The sequence below is a fragment of the Haliotis cracherodii genome, unplaced genomic scaffold, assembly GCF_022045235.1.
Source record: "Haliotis cracherodii isolate W230 unplaced genomic scaffold, xgHalCrac1.p SCAF_4, whole genome shotgun sequence".
Lineage (NCBI taxonomy): Eukaryota > Metazoa > Mollusca > Gastropoda > Lepetellida > Haliotidae > Haliotis > Haliotis cracherodii.
This window is the reverse complement of record NW_027266297.1, coordinates 68,897,771-68,920,558: the sequence shown is the minus strand read 5'-3', so window position 1 is coordinate 68,920,558 and position 22,788 is coordinate 68,897,771. Positions and strand designations below refer to the sequence as shown.

Here is a 22,788-nt window from a genome sequence, read left to right as displayed (position 1 = left end):
GTACCGACGCAGTTGGTTTAAAAACATAATGCCGGGCAAAAGAAAGTATACGTTCACCCATGTTTGATGGCTGATATGAAACCAACAACAAATGCTTAAGCGATGGTACTGTATTTGATGATAGTATCATAGTTGTGCTTTAAAAGAAAAAAGCTACCCTAATTTTTGCATATAGTTTGCAGTGTTTCGGTGACTGTTTTCAGCCTAGGGGCGTTTTTATGACGGTTGTATTTATATTGTCAAATCAAAAAGTGTATACTTTCTTTCGACCGGTTGTGTCATGGGATGTCATTTATGCGGTCCGGGTTGTATAGGGATGTCCCTTTGTGTCGCGCATCTTACCTAGCAACAAGTAGAGGTGTCACACATTATCGCGAAAGGTGCACTTACAAAACTTGCATGTGGCCAGCAAGCACAAGCCGCTTGAAGCTGAATTATCTACTCACTCACTCGGGCGATCGTGTGAAGATATTCAAGGCTATGGCCTCCCCCATCAAGAACGTAACTTGTCCGACCACAAGTACATACATGGCTTCCCCTGGGCCAACACGGCGGGGGATGGGGGAGGGGGGGGGGGTGCACCTCACGTCGGAGGTAATGACTCTACATGCTGGCTGGGTTGACTTCATCGCTGAGGCAGCAGATTTAATTTCAACAGATGCAACCTCATAGACTTACATCTAGTCTCTTATCTGATTCACTAAAATGAACATATCTTACCTAGACTTACATCTAGTCACTGAAATGAGCATACCTTACAGAAAAAAACAGCTGTTAAATTATCTCTCTAAATTATAATAAAAAGGAGCCCAGAGACTATACTCATTTTCAGATACTGCATTATCTGGACTTGCAAAACATTATTGACTTGCATGGGCTGTATTGGATATATATGTTTCAGGGTCTGTATGACAGACGAGCAGCTTCCCCGCGTCGTGTTATAACGGGTGGGATCGGTGTTTTCATGTATCAATTGATAAATGATAATGTAGACATTGTTATACCACACGCAGGTACAATCTTAACCCTGGGGTAATATGGAGGATGTTATACCACTCGCAGGTACAACCTTAACCCTGGGGTAATATAGAGGTTGTTATACCACACGCAGGTGCAACCTTAACCCTAGGGTAACATAGAGGTTGTTGTACCATACGCAGATACAATCTTAACCTTGGGATAATATAGAGGTTGTTATACCACACGCGGGTACAATCTTAACCCTGGGGTATTATAGAGGTGGGTATACCACACGCAGGTGCAATCTTAACCCTGGGGTAATATAGAGGTTGTTTTACCACACGCAGGTACAATCTTAACCCTAGGGTAATATAGAGGTTGTTATACCACACGCGGGTACAATCTTAACCCTGGGGTAATATAGAGGTTGTTATACCACACGCAGATACAATCTTAACCCTGGGATAATACAGAGGTTGCTATACCACACGCAGGTACAATCTTAACCCTGGGGTAATATAGAGGTTGTTATACCACACGCGGGTACAATCTTAACCCTGGGGTAATATAGAGGCTGTTATACCACACGCGGGTACAATCTTAACCCTGGGGTAATATAGAGGTTGTTATACCACACGCGGGTACAATCTTAACCCTGGGGTAATATAGAGGTTGTTATACCACACGCAGGTACAATCTTAACACTGGGGTAATATAGAGGTGGTTATACCACACGCGGGTACAATCTTAACCCTGGGGTAATATAGAGGTTGTTATATCACACGCGGGTACAATCTTAACACTGGGGTAATATAGAGGTTGTTATACCACACGCAGGTGCAATCTTAACCCTGGGGTAATATAGAGGTTGTTTTACCACACGCGGGTACAATCTTAACCCTGGGGTAATATAGAGGTTGTTATACCACACGCAGATGCAATCTTAACCCTGGGATAATACAGAGGTTGCTATACCACACGCGGGTACAATCTTAACCCTGGGATAATATAGAGGTTGTTATACCACACGCGGGTACAATCTTAACCCTGGGGTAATATAGAGGTTGTTATACCACACGCAGGTACAATCTTAACCCTGGGGTAATATAGAGGTTGTTATACCACACGCAGGTACAATCTGAACCCTAGGGTAATATAGAGGTTGTTATACCACACGCGGGTACAATCTTAACCCTGGGGTAATATAGAGGTTGTTATACCACACGCGGGTACAATCTGAACCCTGGGGTAATATAGAGGTTGTTATACCACACGCGGGTACAATCTTAACCCTGGGATAATACAGAGGTTGTTATACCACACGCGGGTACAATCTGAACCCTGGGGTAATATAGAGGTTGTTATACCACACGCGGGTACAATCTTAACCCTGGGGTAATATAGAGGTTGTTATACCACACGCAGGTACAATCTGAACCCTGGGGTAATATAGAGGTTGTTATACCACACGCAGGTACAATCTGAACCCTGGGGTAATATAGAGGTTGTTATACCACACGCGGGTACAATCTTAACCCTGGGGTAATACAGAGGCTGTTATACCACACGCAGGTACAATCTTAACCCTGGGGTAATACAGAGGCTGTTATACCTCACGCAGGTACAATCTTAACCCTGGGGTAATACAGAGGCTGTTATACCACACGCAGGTACAATCTTAACCCTGGGGTAATACAGAGGCTGTTATACCACACGCAGGTACAATCTTAACCCTGGGGTAATACAGAGGCTGTTATACCTCACGCAGGTGGTGACACAGGTACTAGGGGCGCTCCATGCATGTTGTGTGTTTTTACACAAAGAATGTTCTTGTTCCAGGGGCCTCGCGGCTCGGCGGGAGCACTCGGAGTAAAGGGCGAGGCTGGGATACCTGTAAGTACATTCTGCACGTTTCCAGAAAAAGACCCAATATTTTATCTATATTCCATAAGAAATGGCTGACAGCGTCCTCGCGTTGACACACTGCTCGACTGTAGAAGAGGGATGAGAGAATGAGTGCACGATGAGTGAGTGAGTGAGTATGGTTTTACGCCGCTTTTAGCAATATTCCAGCAATATCACGGCGGGGGACACCAGAAATTGGCTTCACACATTGTACCCACATCGGGAATTGAACCCGGGCTTTCGGCGTGACGAGCGAACGCTTGAACCACGAGGCTACCCGACCGCCCCTGAGTGCACGACGAAGAGAAAGTGTGTGATGGAGTGAGAGGTTGAGAAAGATATGGAGCGAGTGACGGAGTGAAGGGATGTAAAAGAGATGGAGTGAGTGACGGAGTGAGTGGATGACAAAGAGATGGAGTGAGTGACGGAGTGAAAGGATGAGGAAGCGATGGAATGAGTGACGGAGTGAAAGGATGAAAAAGAGATGGAGCGAATGACGGAGTGAGAGGATGAGATGGAGCGAGTGACGGAGTGAGTGGATGAGAAAGAGATGGAGTGAGTGGATGAGAAAGAGATGGAGTGAGTGGATGAGAAAGAGATGGAGTAAGAGGTTGAGAAAGAGATGGAGTGAGTGACGGAGTGAGAGGATGAGAAAGAGATGGAGTGAGAGGATGAGATGGAGCGAGTGACGGAGTGAGTGGATGAGAAAGAAATGGAGTGAGTGACGGAGTGAGTGGATGAGAAAGAGATGGAGTGATAGATTGATTGAGTGAGAGGATGAGAAAGAGATGGAGTGAGTGACGGAGTGAGAGGATGAGAAAGAGATGGAGTGATAGATGGATTGAGTGAGAGGATGAGAAAGAGTTGGAGCGAGTGACGGAGTGAGAGGATGAGAAAGAGATGGAGTGAGTGACGGAGTGAGTGGATGAGAAAGAGATGGAGCGAGTGACGGAGTGAGAGGATGAGAAAGAGTTGGAGTGAGTGACAGAGTGAGTGGATGAGAAAGAAATGGAGTGAGAGGATGAGATGGAGCGAGTGACGGAGTGAGTGGATGAGAAAGAGATGGAGTGAGTGGATGAGGAAGAGATGGAGCGAGTGACGGTGTGAGTGAATGAGAAAGAAATGGAGCGAGTGACGGAGTGAGTGGATGAGAAAGAGATGGAGTGAGTGACGGAGTGAGAGGATGAGAAAGAAATGGAGTGAGTGACGGAGTGAGTGGATGAGAAAGAGTTGGAGTGAGTGACGGAGTGAGTGGATGAGAAAGAAATGGAGTGAGTGACGGAGTGAGTGGATGAGAAAGAAATGGAGTGAGTGACGGAGTGAAAGGATGAGAAAGAGTTGGAGTGAGTGACGGAGTGAGTGGATGAGAAAGAAATGGAGTGAGTGACGGAGTGAGTGGATGAGAAAGAGATGGAGCGAGTGACGGAGTGAGAGGATGAGAAAGAGTTGGAGTGAGTGACAGAGTGAGTGGATGAGAAAGAAATGGAGTGAGTGACGGAGTGAGTGGATGAGAAAGAGATGGAGCGAGTGACGGAGTGAGAGGATGAGAAAGAAATGGAGTGAATGACGGAGTGAGTGGATGAGAAAGAGATGGAGCGAGTGACGGAGTGAGAGGATGAGAAAGAAATGGAGTGAGTGACGGAGTGAGTGGATGAGAAAGAGATGGAGCGAGTGACGGATTGAGAGGATGAGAAAGAGATGGAGTGAGTGACGGAGTGAGAGGATGAGAAAGAGATGGAGTGAGTGACGGAGTGAGAGGATGAGAAAGAGATGGAGTGAGTGACGGAGTGAGAGGATGAGAAAGAGATGGAGTGAGTGACGGAGTGCGTGGATGAGAGAGAAATGGAGTGAGTGACGGAGTGAGTGGATGAGAAAGAAATGGAGTGAGTGACGGAGTGAGTGGATGAGAAAGAAATGGAGTGAGTGACGGAGTGAGTGGATGAGAAAGAGATGGAGCGAGTGACGGAGTGAGAGGATGAGAAAGAGATGGAGTGAGTGACGGAGTGAGTTGATGAGAAAGAGATGGAGTGAGTGACGGAGTGAGAGGATGAGAAAGAGATGGAGTGAGTGACGGAGTGAGTTGATGAGAAAGAGATGGAGTGAGTGACGGAGTGAGAGGATGAGAAAGAGATGGAGTGAGTGACGGAGTGAGAGGATGAGAAAGAGATGGAGTGAGTGACAGAGTGCGTGGATGAGAAAGAAATGGAGTGAGTGACGGAGTGAGTTGATGAGAAAGAGATGGAGTGAGTGACGGAGTGAGTGGATGAGAAAGAAATGGAGTGAGTGACGGAGTGAGTGGATGAGAAAGAGATGGAGCGAGTGACGGAGTGAGAGGATGAGAAAGAGATGGAGTGAGTGACGGAGTGCGTGGATGACAAAGAAATGGAGTGAGTGACGGAGTGAGTGGATGAGAAAGAAATGGAGCGAGTGACGGAGTGCGTGGATGACAAAGAAATGGAGTGAGTGACGGAGTGAGTGGATGAGAAAGAGATGGAGCGAGTGGCGGAGTTAAATGATGAGAAAGGGATGGAGTGAGTGACGGGGTGAGTAGATGAGAAAGAGATGGAGTGTGAGGATGAGAAAGAGATGAAGTGACTGACGGACTGAGAGATGGATGGAGCGATAGATGGATGGAGTGAGAGGTTGAGTTAGAGACGTGGAGAGAGGTGGAGTGATGAATGTTGTGAATGGCGGAGCGAGAGACTGAGAATAAGATGAAGTGAGAGACGGAGTGAGAGAAGTGAGAAATGAAAGAGTGACAGTGAGAGATTGAGTGGTGGAATGAGTGACAGCGTGAGACGGAGGGAGTGGCAGAATGAGTTATGGGTGTGATGGAGTGAGTTAAGGAGTGAGGGATGGGCCGAGAGATGGAGTGAGAGAAGGCGTGAAAAAAGGAGTGAAGGAGGGAGGGGTTGAGTGAGACAAAGAGAGAGTGGTGGAGTAAGTGACGACATGGGTGATGGAGCGAGAGACTGACTGAGACAAAGAGAGCGTGATGTAGTTGATGACGTGGAGGAGGGGATGGATGACAGATGGTAGCGCCGAACGCTCAATCACCAAGTCTTCGATAGGCATTTGGAGGTTGGGAGAACATGAATACATGACACTTTTTTATTAGCTCCATCACCCGTTTGAAATCTGTTTCCGGGGCAGGAATGTGTGTAAATTTAGATCGGATGATATGAGTTCACTACGTACACAGCATCCCGAGATGCGGTCAGAGATACATCATCCAACACGCCTGACTCCCCCTTCAAACGTTCAGTTTATTATCAATGAAATATGAGTAAATAGCACCATCAATAAAACAGTCCTACGTATAACCCAGTCTCCTCAGCATTTTGCCCCGATAAGCTATCACTTGTATTTGTTGTAAAGTGTCAAAATAAATTTCAGCCAACAGGCCTTACCATACGACCTTTCTTGACCCCATTCCTTGACTTTTCTCATTAGCGCTACGACCTTGCTTCCAGATGTGTCATTTGAGGAATTCTTTACTATTCTGTGTAGCCTGTGTTTTCAGCAAGTTGAATGAGTGGTTTTATTATTTATTATTACATGGTTGATTAATTAATGAGTATAATGTTGAACTGATGGTTTATGTTGAATTGGAGTGATTTACAGTTACACCAAAATTTGCAACTATTCAATAATATTTTATACATTAGAAGAAGATTTATTGTTCAAAAATACCCACACAGGGAGCAGGGTGTACACTTCTACTTATAACGGAAAGTTGACATACACCATTGAATAAAAATATTAAAAAGGCCTAGATAGGAGATGCAAATTTTCTTTGCATGAACATTCTGTAATGTAAATGGAATAGGGGAGAACCTAAAGTGCGTCCTCCAGGCAAAGAGTAGGGTTTGTTCTTTCAATAAATATGTATTAAATAGGAAAAATCAAATGAATTTAAAACAGAACGCACACAGCTGAGCATGAACTTCCGAGTACAGTAGAACATGGATATAACGAACTACAAGGGACCAGAGAAATCAGTTCATTATATCCGTTGTTCGTTTTATATGTTTGTATATGTATCCGCCGTCTTGGACACACAAATGACAATACACGTATTTACAGCATTGATTTGTATTAGCAGTGATCACCTCATAGCATTCAACTAATAACATTTTATAAGATTCATTTAATAACATCAAATTCATAACATTTTCAGAACATTGTTAACAAATACATGTAAACATACTTAGCAAATTTACGATTTGCATGTGGGGAATCAGTGACGTTGCTCTGGCATGTATTTTCTGAAAGTTATTCAGCATCAAATAGTATTGTATGAACACTATGCTAAACGTATTGCAAACAGATTCGGTTAACTATTTACATATACTTACACATATACACATCGTTGTGAATTATGATTTTGGAAAAGAAAAAAATTATAAGGCACTTCATACAGTCAATGAAAGAACCCATTTGGATCATGGATTGATATGATGTGTCAATTATGTTTTTTTTGTTGAAAGCCGCACTCAGCAATATTCCAGCTATATGACGGTGGTCTGTGAATAATCGAGTCCGGATCAGACAATCCAGTGACTGACATCATGAGCATCGATCCACGCAATTGGGATGACATGCATCAACCAAGTTATCAACCCTAACCACCCGACCGTTAGTCGCTTTTTACGACAAGCATAGTCATCTTTTACGGCAAGCATAGTCACCTTTTACGGCAAGCATAGTCACCTTTTACGGCAAGCATGGGTTGCTGTACACCGGATCTTCCCGAGCCGTGAATCATGTAGTGCACATTGATGCGCTATGACATACATGTGTCTGCCGTTTTCAATCATCGACAAAAATGGCATGTTCATGTACTGTTACAGGGTTAAGTGTTCATAAAATAAGTACATAAAATAATGGTAATTCACACGACTGTGTGGTGGTACAAAGTGTTTATGACAGTATCATCTGTATCACTTTCCACAACATAGTGAAAACATGTCCATGTACTGCCTGTTGTCTGGCCATAACATATGCTGATTTAAATGTCTGTACATTGCTTAGTACAAACTGATAGTATGATTTTGATAAACATGTTCTACTTTATACAAATTGGTCATGAGAAGATACATATCTATCCATATTGTAGATGTTACAAATACAAGGCACAAATATCTACAAAATACTGACTATTGAAATACACTGTGATAATATGAGCATAAAATGTCTTTTCATTTTCACTATCCACAAGAAATGAACTGTCATGTCCTGATTGTGTGATAGAAACTGTTTGTGAAATGTGTTGAATTCTTCTTTGAAGGAAGCAGTACTAACAAAATGCTGAATTATGTTGTTCACATTGTCAACTTTGGTATGTATAACATCTTCCTCTAAATATTTATCAACATTGTCTTTTGAATAGTTAAGTGACGTCTGAAGTCTGATGATGTCAATGAAGGTACGGACTATATTTTCAAGGTTTCTTTCTGGGTGTGGATGTAAGTTGTCTCTTCCTCCTTTGTCCTTTCTGTGGAGTATCTTCTTGCTTTCTCTTGCCATCTTTAATTTTAGTTTGGATGTCCTGTACATTCATATGGACCTCTGGTCCAAAGTCATATTCGACCTCTCCTGTTTTTGTTATTTTGAGGCATGAGGAAGCCATGAAATCCGGCAGATCAGCATCATGGTATCCTGCTGTCTCCAGGTACTCTACCTGGAGTTGGATCAGGTCAGCTAGGCGATGGAGAGCACTGGTAGGTGGCATCCATGTTTCGGCATTTCTGAGCTCAAGCTGGGAGATAAAGCTGTCATCAGATTTCTTTTTCAGTTTCATGCTCACCGCTCTTACTTCTTCTACGGTAACAGAATTTGGAGATACATTTTTTGGACAGTAGAGATGTTTTACGAAATCTTCATAAATATCTTTGTCAATTGAGGGTTGTGTTCCTTTCGAAATCTGGAAAAGATTTTGCCTGAAGTGACTGCTGGAGAGGTATGTCTTCAAAATTTGGGTATGTGAGATACCTTTGAATTTGGGGATGAAGTCATTCCCTCCAATGCAGAGACCCAATGCCAGCTTCACTCCTATGTCTGGATCTTGGTATTTGTCCTCAAAAAGTTGAATGATGGCTGTGATGTTGTAGATATCATGAAGCATATGTGGCTTCTGCAGAACCACAAAAACTTCATTTATAAAAGAGCCATTGTCATCACGAGGCCAGTGCTTGGATATGGCATAGAGATGAATGCAGACAGCATCAATGTCACCTGATGTAATCAAACTGACAACCTTTTCGCCTGCTTTGAGATCAGATCTGCTGGCTATTAGCCAGTCTACCTGTGACATTTCTGCTTCACCTTTACGTTGTTGAACATCCACCAGAGCTGTAATGGTTGGTTTTTGACTTTCTTTGTCAAATGTACAACGGATTGGCGTTGCATAATGTTTGCATGTGCAAGCTCCATCACACGTACAGGTGTGCATTTCAAGTTCACTGTCGATGTCAAGTGTAATGCCTGGTGGCAATAGCAGGTCTTTAGCGTTAGCTGCAACATACTTGCTAATGAGAGATTTTCCAAATGTTGTTCCAGTTATGACATCTCGTTGAAATCGTTGCTGTGTAATGGCATCATCAGCTGGTTTCAGATGGGTAATAGAAGATACACTGCAGGCCTTTTTTCTCTGTTGCCTTGTGCCTGCCTTAAACTGATCGGGAGTGAAGGAATACTTCTCTTCACAGAGCACTATTCTCTCCAAATTTGGCATTTTTGACGGTAGGGGACGCAATATAGCATTTTGTACATAGTGCAGATATTGCTTTCCTGTGATAACTTTACTTTTAAATTTCACTCCAGCAAATTCAAGGGTAACTAACTTTACATTACCTGTCAACCATATTGGCAAGGGTCCTTTAACAGACTCAATGACACCATGTCTGTTTCCTGCCTGACAATCTTCAATGCATTTCATGAGAGCATTCTTCATAGAAGTTGATTTCTGGACCTTAGGTTTGCTGCAGTCTGGTTTCACGAGTGCTTGGCACATGTTCATTTCTGAGGAAAGGCAATCCGTTTGCTTAACTTCCCGTCTGATGGCCTTGGATCGTTTAGCTTCTTTCTCATCTCGTTCAGACTGTTGGACGTATCTAGAAGCTTTGATTGTCCTCTTGATGGTAACACCTTTGGATCTCTTCACTCTGCTGAGCAGTGGTTTAGGACCTTCCACTGTCATTAGGCTTGGAACATCAGCAGAGGATAAACCAAACAGTTGGTCATGACAAATGAACTTTTGTATCAGATATTCGCCAATTGCTCTGGTGTCATCATCAAGAATTTCTCTGGACAGTAAAGACCTCTTTTCAGAATACATGTTGAATGGAGTGGTACAGGCCTCCAAAGACAAAGAATTCTGGCGTAAAATTACTTCCACTACCCTGAAAATGTGCTCAGCATCTACGTTTGAAAATAACCACTGTACTCCGTCATTTTCTTTGGTCTTCTCCTTGGTGGAATGGATATCATTGAACGCATCAATAAGCGACATCCTTCTTGAAGCAGATTCAAGAGATGAGCCCGATCTAAATCCCTTCAGTGCATCTTTGTGGTCCATCTCCCTCTTGGTATCACAAGCAAAATTTACCGTACTGTTCCCAATAGGTGTTGAGTACAGTGTCTCCTTTAGCTTCTGGTGGAAGATGCCTGCTGTATAGTGATGAGCCAGTAGCCTTGCACAATAGGGAGCATACGAGGTAGCACCATTCAAGAAAGAAAACTTCAAAGATGACTTTACAGTTCCCAATAGGAGACTGTATCCTTTGGAGCCCCCGAGCCGTTCTGAAACTGAAATAGCAACTACTTCATTGCAGTGTGTCATCATGTCATAATGGAGGGCAAAAGTAGCATTCATTTGCCTTCCTTTATCCATGAATTGCATCATTCGTTCATCCCATGTCTCAGAGGCAGTAGTTGACTTTCCTGTGATCAATTGCCATGTGATTATCTTCGCATCATCATCATCCAAAGACTGTATAAATTTCAGTAAGAATGCCATTTGCAATGCCTGAGCAATTCTTCTAACATGTCTTGTGGCTGTGTCGATGTGATCAGCTGTTAGTAGCTTTGACCATTCTGTGACATCTTGATCTCTCATAACCATGAGCAGCTCAACAAGGCCAGCATGTTTGTATGCACTAAACAAAGTATTCACCTTGGACTTTCTCAGATGTAAGAGGGGAAACTCTGGCAAAAACTTTGCATACTTTTTGTTTTCCTTAATCAAGGACAACAAATTCATACCAATTTTGTTGTCTGGTCCTAAAAGTATCCTGTCAAGGCAAACATCGTATCCAAGATTATCATCCAGCTCAGTCTTGATCAGAATATCATCCAAGATCTCCCTAAGCTTGTTTATGTCATCATCTCTGCCAGAAGCTGGAGGTGGATGTCTGGTAAGCAAAGGAGGGGGTGAATACTTCTGGAAGCCAAATGCAGTCATGATGTTTTCATCTCTTGGTGTGTCATCATCTAAAGTCAACTGATCTATTGAGGTTTCTAGCAGGGAGTCATCTAAACCTGTGGCAATCCCATCCATGGTTGTGTCTGCACTGTTGGCATCACCAGCTGCTTCTTTTTCTAGGACATCAACAGCTGTCATTATATCAATAAGGTAGTCCTCTTCCTCACTATCAGACTGGCCTTCAATGCAATCTGGTAGGTCACATGGGGCAATCTAAAGGAGAAAAACATTTTTGAATTATGACCACCCTTTTTTTGGTGTTAGTTGTGTTTTTCATATATAATTGTTTTAACATACATACATACATACATACATACATACATACATACATACATACATACATGCAAACATACATACACTCGCACACACTCACACACACACTCACATTCACATACACACACACTGACATGCACACACACAGATTCACACGCACACACACACTAACACACACTCACATGCACACTCTCACACACACACTCGCACACACACACACTAACACACGCACATACACTCACATGAACACACACACAAATGCAAACACAGATGCACACACACGCTCTCGCACACACACACTTACATGCACATACTCACATACACTAGCACACACACTCGCACACATACACTCACACTCACCCCCATACACGCACTCACATGCACACACACATTCACACACTCACACACACGCACAAACACTCGCGCGCACACTCACACACACACTCGCACACACACACACACACACACACACACACACACTAACATGCACATACTCACATGCACACACACACACACACTAACACGCACACACACACACTCACATGCACACAAACTCACACAAAACACTCACACAAAACACTCGCACACACACACACACTCACATGAACACACACACGCACACACTCACATGCACATACTCACATACACTCGCACACACACATTCGCACGCACACACACACACCCACACACGCACTCACATGCACACACACATTCACACGCACATGCACACACACTCACACACACGCACACGCACACGCACATACACACACACTCGCACACACACACACACACACACTCGCACACGCACTCACACTCACCTGCAATGGAGATTCCACATCATACATTGTGACATCTGCAGCAACAGAATCAACAACATCTATTTGGTCCTGGGATTGTACATCACAGCCTTCCTGAAGATCTTCATTTTTTTCAGGTGTCATTTCCTTGAAATATGTCCGTAGCCATGCTGTTTTCGTACACAAGCCATCTGAAAAGTGTAACAATCTTCCTTTAATTCTGTGGATGGAACATTATTAACTTTGAATAGAACTAAGAAGGTAACTGTAAATAGGCAAATGTATTTGGTTTTCTGCTCATTACAGAGTATAGGTTTTTCAAGTATTTATGTAAAATGGGAAAGACTTATTACAAGTACAATAGTAACTATGCTTACCATCTAGTAGTCTCCACAATCGGGTACTTCCCCATCGGCAAATCTTGTGAAATATTCCAATACTGGTTGTTTCTTGTGTGGAAGGATTCAGAATGACATCAAAAGCTTCAGGTTTTGACAGTGATATTTGTCGTTTGCATTGGCATGCAAGTGTCCCGTTGCATATGTTTGCATCATGCCAAGATTCTGTTTCAACTGAATCCTTTGGCATGCCTTGCAGTGTTATTGGCAACATGCAGAGCTGTTTCGAACGATTTTCTCCTGGGCTTGGGTCACTGTGGTACTTCAGGCGGACAAGATTGTCAAGCATCAGCACTATGTGGCATCCTCTCATGCTCACCATGCCCTTCACTTCACCTGCTAAGGTATTATATGTGAGAGGGTGTTCCTTGATATAGGTTGCAAAGTACAAGGTGTCATCAATGGATTTGCTTGTTAAATTTCTTTCAGCAAGGGACAAAGATGTTGTTATTCCAGAAGCACTTGTTATTGAGAAGACATTGCTTATGCTATGGTAGTTCATTAGAAGCTCATCAGTCGTTGCCTGCTGCAGAACTCCGATAAAATTCTTGTTGTAAGTATTCAATAGCAGGTCATAAGCTGTATAGAGTCGTTCCAATTTCTTCTTCATGGTCTTTTGGGTGTTATTCGATTGGTGAATGGTATCTTTGTTGATGAATGTATCCAAGACGATTTGCACAACCAGTGGTACATCCAAAGTCCATTCCTTAAGGATTTCAAAGTTAGAGACAGAGAGTGGTTTCGGTAGATTTGCTGTGAAACAAGATCGACATTTTTCACGGGAATCGAGGGAAATCTCTGTAACTTCATTTTGTGAAAGAGCATTGAGCTGCAGAAAGCTTTCACTTTGAAGTTTCTTCATGCGAAAGTCATCATGAAGACTTAACCTTGCAATTTGGCCATTCTTTTGGTAATATGGTTCAAGTGATCCAAGTGGAAACAACACAATGAGATGACATTGTAAGCAGTGCTCTTGATTCAGCCTACTGGTAATGATCCTTTGTAGAAGTTCAGCATTTCTTTCCTCAATTGCTGTGTTACATTCCACAAACACCTCCACAAGATCTTGATGATTTTTGGTTGAAACACAATGGCAACTCACGCAGGTGACTGATAGTATTTCTCCAGGGAAAATGTTAGTTAGATCATTCAATATTTGATTTTCTACAATATGAGGGCGATGACGAAATGTTGCGTATATCTCAATGCCTTCTGCTTCAATGTGCGAACTATATCTGTCTAGTCGTCTTGTGATTGTGGATTTTGCAGTTTTCAGTATAGCACTGCTAAGATGTTTTGCACTGGCAACTGTTCCAAAATATTCCCATTTTTTGTCAGTGGTATTATCACGCTCAGTCGCTACAATGTCATTTGCAAAGTGCAACTCAAACAAACAAATGTAAGACCACTCCTTCTCTGTGAAATGCTTCTTGTATAATATTTCCAAATTCGGAACATCTGATTCAATGGCAGTGTAATCAATAAGGTAATTGATATCATGTGTAAATTGTGATGTTGCAATCTGTTTATATAAGTCAAATAATGTTCTTGAGTTTGTTTTCTGTTGGCCTCCAAATATACTGCTGTGAATGCTCTGTGTTATCTTTGAGCATATTCTAAAGTCATCACTGTGGTGACAAATGTATTTTACAATTGCAACTGTATTGAGAAAAATTGCATTTCCGTCTGTCTTGATATAATTATTGCGATAGGAAGCAACTTCTCTTCGGATATTTTCTTTTTTTATCTTTATTCTGTCTTCTTCATGGTGTTCAGTTCTCAAAAATTTACAGAAGTCCTCAATGTTGATCCATTTGTTCTCCTTATCAACTAAAACCGGTATTGTGCTCAGCCCAAACATCCTTGTAAAGCAAGCCTAAAAAAAAAAGTTTGCTTGCTGGTATTATGCTGTTTTTTCATACCCAAATTAAGTTTCAATATGGTTTCAAAGAGTGTATACATTATCAAGGAATTAGTTTATCAAATATACAATTAATTATAATTAGGTTAGATAATTCTGTTTGGATTTACATTTCAACTGTTTTTCTCGAAAGTAAATGGTAACTGGTGTGTATGTTATCATTTCTCAATACATATACATCTCTAAATAAATATATATTTACAGAAGTCACAAGGAATAACTTAAAACATTACTCACCCAACTTCATGATGTATCCAGGCTCATAAATGTAGCACTGTGCGTGATGAATATATTAACTTCACTGATAAAATATATTCTCTCACAAGATATTTCTATGTCCACGTGTGTACACAGCTTGTTGAGAGTAAAACAAATCGTAGTGGGAGAACCATGGAATATTAACTGTAGCTAAAATTAGATTGTTTATCTTTATTCAAGTTAGCAAGAAATCCTAAACCATCCAGATGCTGGAGAATGTCTCCCGCACCTCACCCCACCCCCCCAGTGTGTTAATTAATTGTCCACCAGAAAATTGGTGTTGACAGCAACAGAGATCTTAGATGTGCTCAGATCGAGCACTGCTAAGGGGGTTGTACGTAGGACTGAAAAGTAATCTGTGTATATTTTAAGGGTTCTTCCATCCGCCCTCTGATGGCTGTGATACAATCAGAGCCGTGTTAATGGGGGATACAGTTACCCTGACACAGCCGTATCACCCGGTACTGATGATACGCTAATACAAGAGGTCGACCGGCGTTGTCGCATGCCGTGGTGATGCTTCTACTGGAATGTTTAGGGGGGATTATATCTTTAAGCCGCATTTAGAATCTGTCGTATCAATGAAGACAGAGTTGACTGATGTATTTCAACTTCTTTATTCATATCACACCTATTGTTATGATGATGATGATGATTATTATTATTATTATTATTAAACTCTGTCTGAACAAGACCCAATATATATACACACAAGAGTCATAGCGGGGAACGTTGTACATAGTTGTACACCCAGCATTTATTTATATGATGCCAGCAAAAACAAAATTAAAATTATTATCGTGTTACGTCTGACATTGGGAAGATTCTGAATGACCTGGCCACTAATGTACACCTCTCTTCTTCAGGGAGATCCGGGACAACCGGGGGACAAGGGGTACATCGGCCCCAAGGTAAGGCCCAGCGGCATCCGACACATCACCATGCATCTACCACTACCACATCACGCACCTGCAAGGCTTCACGAGAAGCTCAGTCGTCTAAGGCGCCGCAATTCGCTGTGCAGAGTTGCGTCTCTTGGGCACGCCAGAAACCTTTGATTGTGGGTTCGAATCTCGGTTCGCCCCTATTATGTTTCTAGGTTTGTCAGCACCATACCCGTGCTCGTGGTGTTTACCGAAGTGGTAAACGTCTAAGACCTGCATCACTTCGGGCTTTCCTCCCACATTAAGCTGACACGCCGTGATATAACTGGAATACTGTTACGGAGAGATGAGATGAGATAATAAAGAGGCCACCACACTTCAACTCTCTCAGGAGAGGAGGGTAGCCTAGTAGTTAAAGTGTTTGCTTGTCACACCTAATTCACAGGGTCGATTATAATCATGACACACTACGTGAAGCCTGGCATATTGTTTAATGCGGCATACATTCCAACTCACTCACTAACTCAACCCTCACTCACTAACACAGCTACACCAACAATCCCAATGCCACGCAAGCGGTCTATTATACATGATGACATGATGACCATCGCTCTCTTTACGGTGGGTGGAAAACAGCATACTTAAACAGGAGCAGGAACGATGTTAGTGTAAACAAAGCATTGTTTTTTGTTATATCATAAATAAGATAATATAGTTAGCATTTAAGCAAGTTATCGCCAATACTGGTCAGAAGAAGGTTTCAACGTCGGTTTCCATCCGTCCAGCCAATAGAAGTCTCCGTATGTCCTACACAGCCCATCAATGGCGTTTCATCCCGGGGTGTCTGTTATGATTCAACAACGCGAGAAAACATGGAAGTAAATAACCGGCTGATACTGCATGTAGTAGTATCACACACGATGAGTTCGCTCCCCCCCCCCCCCCCAAAAAAAAATAAATAAAAACCTACCCCCCACCCACCGTGGGGTAGTTCCTTGGGTGCCACAACCGAATCGTAAGCCAACACCGCGATATCGCTGCGGCCCCATCTTCTTTAGGCAGCTCGTTCCAGTACACTAGGCCCTCTTTACAGAGGAATGTCGGAGATCTATCACCGACTTCTGTAATGATTCTGAGATGTGGAAACGATATATGTCACGCATGTTTGACTAGGTCGCACTAACTTTGGTTCGTGATTTTTCTAAGGGGTTAAGAAAATTGGGCCAAAAGCTAAGAAATGTTAACCACTGGTAATGTTATGACTGCAATCTCCTGCTGTAACTGAGACGGTATTTGATTAACTCTGTGTTCTACACTGAAATATGTAGTTCCTATAGAAGTAGCTGAGCTGCCTTGACTGTCGAAACCCATTTAAGGAGTACCGTAAAATAAGTAAATATATCAACAATAACCCCCTTTTCAAAGAAGTTGGCATTTAGTCCGTGAATTAGTCCTTTCAAAGCTGCTGACTGTGCTATTTCTACATCGCAAGCCGTCTATTTCCGTGAAGGAGTTTGCAGGTATTGCAGTGATGACGTAATAGGCATAATGCCTTCAGTAGACATCTCTTCAACTTCTGTCAAGTGATTTCGAAATGTTTTCTCAATCAACAAGGAGCAAGTAACGATCAGACAATAGTGTACACGCTAACCGGGCAGTGTAGGGGCACGGAGTTACAAGGGGTTAGACGAAGACAGGTAACCAACCACTTGGGTCGGTTTGAACTGTCGGAAGTGTTGAAGGGGCAACTCGATACAGCCTGAGGCATTCCGTATTTACCCTCCTAGTGTACGCACTTGGTACCTCCCGTTACTTGTGTTAATTATCGCTGTTACTATGATATTGTATCCGAGTAAATTGGACGCTCTCTTTGTCACTTCACTCGCGATAGGAAGCTGATATTTCCATACTGTGCGACAAATAGATTTTTGGAACCTCGAGCTGATGAAACGCTTTTGTTGAGCTTCTTGTGACCTTTTCACATCACCAAGCGTCCCGGAGCTAGGTGAATGGTTGCTGATATAACTCAGTTCCAGACAAGCGCTCCCTACCAGGGTATGGTGTACGAACACGGGTATGGTGCTGACAAACCTAGAAACATAATCGGGGCGAACCGGGATTCAAACCCACAATCATAGGTTTCTGGCGTACCCAAGAGACGCAACTCTGCACAGCGAATCGCGGCGCCTTGGACGACGTGGCCACCCGTGCCCCCTGATATAACGGAACATCTGTTGAGAGCTGCGTTAACCCAATGCTAACGTTTATTAACGCAACATCAGACCAGGCAAAAACATTTCACTGTCATTATTTCCAGTTGTGTAAGGGGCAATATTTCAGCCATATCAAAGCGAGTGTGGTCCCACACACGATTTCGTTAGTCGCCTCCTACGACAAGCATGGGTTGTTGAAGACCTATTTTAACCGGATGTTCACGTATAAGTCGTCATGATGTGGTGGGGTAGTCTCGTCACACCGACGACAGGGTTCGATTCCCGACATGGGTACAATGTCTGGTGTCCCCCGCCGTGATATGGTTAAAAGGCTCACTCACTCATCCACTCACTCGCTGTTCAATGAACGTGTAACAGCACGCTTGATGGGAAGTATGTAGTGACGCGAAGACTGTGTGTGCACAGTGGTATTAATTCACAATCGGCAGTCCTCTAGATCTGTTTAATAGACCGCCTCCGTGCCCAACTGGATAGAGTGTCGGAGGTTTGATCCCCGGCTGCGTCATAGCAAATGACGTTAACATATGGTACTTGGTACCTGGATAAAATAATACAGTCAATATACTATGTCTGAGTGGGATATGAATTTTAAACTTCGGCATGTATCTCAGTGGGCTAGTACTACAAAACCGACATTAGTCCAAACTAGTACAAACAGCAAAACACAAACAAAATAAACACACGCTATGTGAGTGCAATAATATTGAACACGAAATAATAATATTTCACCTCAACTCTGTTAGATACGTATCACTTATCACATCACTGTCAAGACTTAAGTGTATTTTCTAGACTTAGCGTGACACACACGCATTGCCATCTTGGGGCGACAATGAGATGGGTAGACCAACCTACATTCGGAACATACCATCACACAGGTTCCTCACCTACTAGCATGACATCACTCGATAACACAGTACACCACCATCGCTAGTATTGAACACATTATGCTGTGCTGGATAGGAAGGTAGGTGTACGATGTATTGGTATGATGAACCAGATGTGTGTTGCAGGGTGATGAAGGCGAGCGAGGAGATGCTGGACCACAGGGAACGGACGGCAGACCGGTGAGTAGCCAGGGTGACGTCAGCGGAATCTGGACTGGTGCTTCCTGATGGTATAACCATTATGTCTCGGCGCTTCTCTGGGTCTCATGGGGATCAGTCTTAGTACTTCGCTGGATTATTCCAAGCACTCCTGTTGGTCAGTCTAGGCACTCCAGTGGGTCAGTCTAGGCACTCCAGTGGGTCAGTCTAGGCACTCCAGTGGGTCAGTGTTGGTACTTCTCTGGATCAGTCTAGGCACTCCAGTGGGTCAGTGTTGGTACTTCTCTGGATCAGTCTAGGCACTCCAGTGGGTCAGTGTTGGTACTTCTCTGGATCAGTCTAGGCACTCCAGTGGGTCAGTGTTGGTACTTCTCTGGATCAGTCTAGGCACTCCAGTGGGTCAGTGTTGGTACTTCTCTGGATCAGTCTAGGCACTCCAGTGGGTCAGTGTTGGTACTTCTCTGGATCAGTCTAGGCACTCCAGTGGGTCAGTGTTGGTACTTCTCTGGATCAGTCTAGGCACTCCAGTGGGTCAGTCTTGGTACTTCTCTGGATCAGTCTAGGCACTCCAGTGGGTCAGTCTTGGTACTTCTCTGGATCAGTCTAGTCACTCCAGTGGGTCAGTCTTGGTACTTCTCTGGATCAGTCTAGTCACTCCAGTGGGTCAGTCTTGGTACTTCTCTGGATCAGTCTAGTCACTCCAGTGGGTCAGTGTTGGTACTTCTCTGGATCAGTCTAGGCACTCCAGTGGGTCAGTCTTGGTACTTCTCTGGATCAGTCTAGGCACTCCAGTGGGTCAGCCTAGGCACTCCTCTGTGTCACTATCATGGTTCGTGTTCCCTGATTTATGGGGGGATCAAGAGGCGGCTCGACTGCTGAAAGTTTCCCGGACCCGTTCCACCCATCTGTAGTCAATGATGATAATCATACATATTACCCAAAGCCTCTTAAATAAGAAATAAATACACCATTATGTCTTCCACTGGCACCGTATATGTACCAAGGCAGCTGCGCAAGCAGACAGCGGAACCAGTCCTTTCCTGTAGCAGCGCCACCTCGTGGTAATAGCTTCGAGCGAACCCAGCGTGTATATGACCCTCCCGTCCACAAGGCGTTCCCAGCGCTCCGGCTGCCGCAACCCCACCCTCCTCATTCCGCCTCTCAGGATCGTCAAGTATGAGTGCTGGGGCTGGTGAACACATAAGTGTTTCGTTAATTGGTAATTAAGGACTTGGTTTGGTTAAGACCACGGCGACAGAGATTTGAGCAGCTGGACGTGTTTTCTCTCGCACATCATCATTACGTGTTCACTTATTAATCCTAAAAACACTCACAGTCGGGACGTCGGGATTAGCCGTGCACGATGTTGACCCTGAGTGAGTGCCTGGATAGACGTCTTCACCTCATAAAGTGGTCGTATAGTCAACAACGGGGGTGGAATCCGCGCACGACGCCGACCCTGAGAGTGCCTAAATAGACCTGTTGTAGTCAGGGGAAAGAATGAATTATCATATCACAATTTCTAGAACCTCTGTAGGTTGTTTAGACAAGTACATATCGTTCGGTACTAAGGCCAACCATACATTGTACTTGCCTTCCTGAATGTTTGACAACGTCTGTACCTTAGCGTCCCATACAGACCTTGAATGTTTGACCACATCTGTACCTTGGTGTCCCAGACAGACCTTGAATGTTTGACCACACCTGTACCTTGGCGTCCCGGACAGACCTTGAATGTTTGACCACATCTGTACCTTGGCGTCCCATACAGACCTTGAATGTTTGACAACATCTGTACCTTGTCGTCACGGACAGACCTTGAATGTTTGACAACATCTGTACCTTGGTGTCCCGGACAGACCTTGAATGTTTGACCACATCTGTACCTTGGCGTCCCAGACAGACCTTGACTGTTTGACAACATCTGTACCTTGGTGTCCTGGACAGACCTTGAATGTTTGACCACATCTGTATCTTGGCGTCCCAGACTGACCTTGAATGTTTGACCCCATCTGTACCTTGGCGTCCCAGACGGACCTGGAATGTTTGACAACATCTGTAGCTTGGTGTCCTGGACAGACCTTGAATGTTTGACAACATCTGTACCTTGGCGCCTAATACAGACCTTGAATGTTTGACCACATCTGTACCTTGGTGACCTAGAGCGACCTTGAATGTTTGACCACATCTGTTATTGATGGTACACAATGCCGTTTTTGTCATTGGTGGAGCACACTGTCATTATTGTCATTGGTGGTACACAATGCCGTTAGTGTCATTGATGGTACACTATGCCGTTTTTGTCATTGGTGGTCCACACTGTCATTATTGTCATTGGTGGTACACAATGCCGTTAGTGTCATTGATGGTACACTATGCCGTGTTTGTCATTGGTGGTACACAGTGTCATTATTGTCATTCGTGGTACACAATGTCATTATTGTCATTGGTGGTACACAATGCCGTTAGTGTCATTGATGGTACACTATGCCGTGTTTGTCATTGGTGGTACACAGTGTCATTATTGTCATTCGTGGTACACAATGTCATTATTGTCATTGGTGGTACACAATGCCGTTAGTGTCATTGATGGTACACAATGACGTGTTTGTCATTGGTGGTACACACTGTCATTATTGTCATTGGTGGTACACAGTGTCATTATTGTCATTGGTGGTACACAATGCCGTTAGTGTCATTGATGGTACACTATGCCGTGTTTGTCATTGGTGGTACACAGTGTCATTATTGTCATTGGTGGTACACAATGCCGTTAGTGTCATTGATGGTACACTATGCCGTTAGTGACATTGATGGTACACAATGCCGTGTTTGTCATTGGTGGTACACAGTGTCATTATTGTCATTGGTGGTACACAGTGTCATTATTGTCATTGGTGGTACACAATGCCGTTAGTGTCATTGATGGTACACTATGCCGTGTTTGTCATTGGTGGTACACAGTGTCATTATTGTCATTGGTGGTACACAATGCCGTTAGTGTCATTGATGGTACACTATGCCGTGTTTGTCATTGGTGGTACACAGTGTCATTATTGTCATTGGTGGTACACAGTGTCATTATTGTCATTGGTGGTACACAATGCCGTTAGTGTCATTAATGGTACACAATGCTGTGTTTGTCATTGGTGGTACACGCTGTCATTATTGTTACTGGTGGTACACAATGCCGTAAGTGTCATTGATGGTACACTATGCCGTCATTGTCATCGGTGGTATAGCTGTCAACAATGCCATTGGTGAAAGAGGCGGTTTTGTTGCTATCGGTGCTACAGTATGTCATCCTTGCCCTGGTGCACAGTGACGGCCGGTAGTTAATGTCCTTTCCCATGTGGCACATATTGTCGACGTCCCAGTTCTTAAAAACAATACACATTGCAGCCTTTTTCTGAATATGTTCTTAACCTATTAACCCAGTTTAAAATATCCCTGCCTACCGCAACTCAGCAAATCGACCAGTTCAACATACCGACAAGGAGTTCAGCTGAGCACATGTTCTAGTCACGCACTGTCTCCGCCGAAACAGCTGATGCAGGGATTCTTCACGTGATGCGTGATGCTTTGGTGAGGGGTGGGCCGGCATAGGAGGGGGAGTCTGGGACAGGA

General features: G+C 43.6%; 2 protein-coding genes across 10 annotated transcripts in view; one reads left to right on the top strand and one right to left on the bottom strand.

Moving 5' to 3' along the window:
- The window catches only part of LOC139478303 (collagen alpha-1(IX) chain-like), a 238,078-nt gene that overhangs the window by 179,755 nt on the left and 35,535 nt on the right, over positions 1-22,788 (top strand). For all 9 annotated transcript variants that reach the window (XM_071260719.1, XM_071260721.1, XM_071260725.1 and 6 more), the window contains 3 exons: positions 2,800-2,853; positions 15,864-15,908; positions 19,129-19,182. In XM_071260719.1, coding sequence (XP_071116820.1) covers positions 2,800-2,853; positions 15,864-15,908; positions 19,129-19,182 — 153 coding nt within the window. The remainder of the gene's footprint in view (positions 1-2,799; positions 2,854-15,863; positions 15,909-19,128; positions 19,183-22,788) is intronic.
- LOC139478681 (uncharacterized) lies at positions 8,309-12,564 on the bottom strand. The gene is made up of 2 exons (XM_071261249.1): positions 12,442-12,564; positions 8,309-11,563 (listed from the first exon to the last, which is right to left on the bottom strand). Exons 1-2 carry the CDS (start codon positions 12,562-12,564, stop codon positions 8,309-8,311), a joined length of 3,378 nt encoding a protein of 1,125 aa, XP_071117350.1.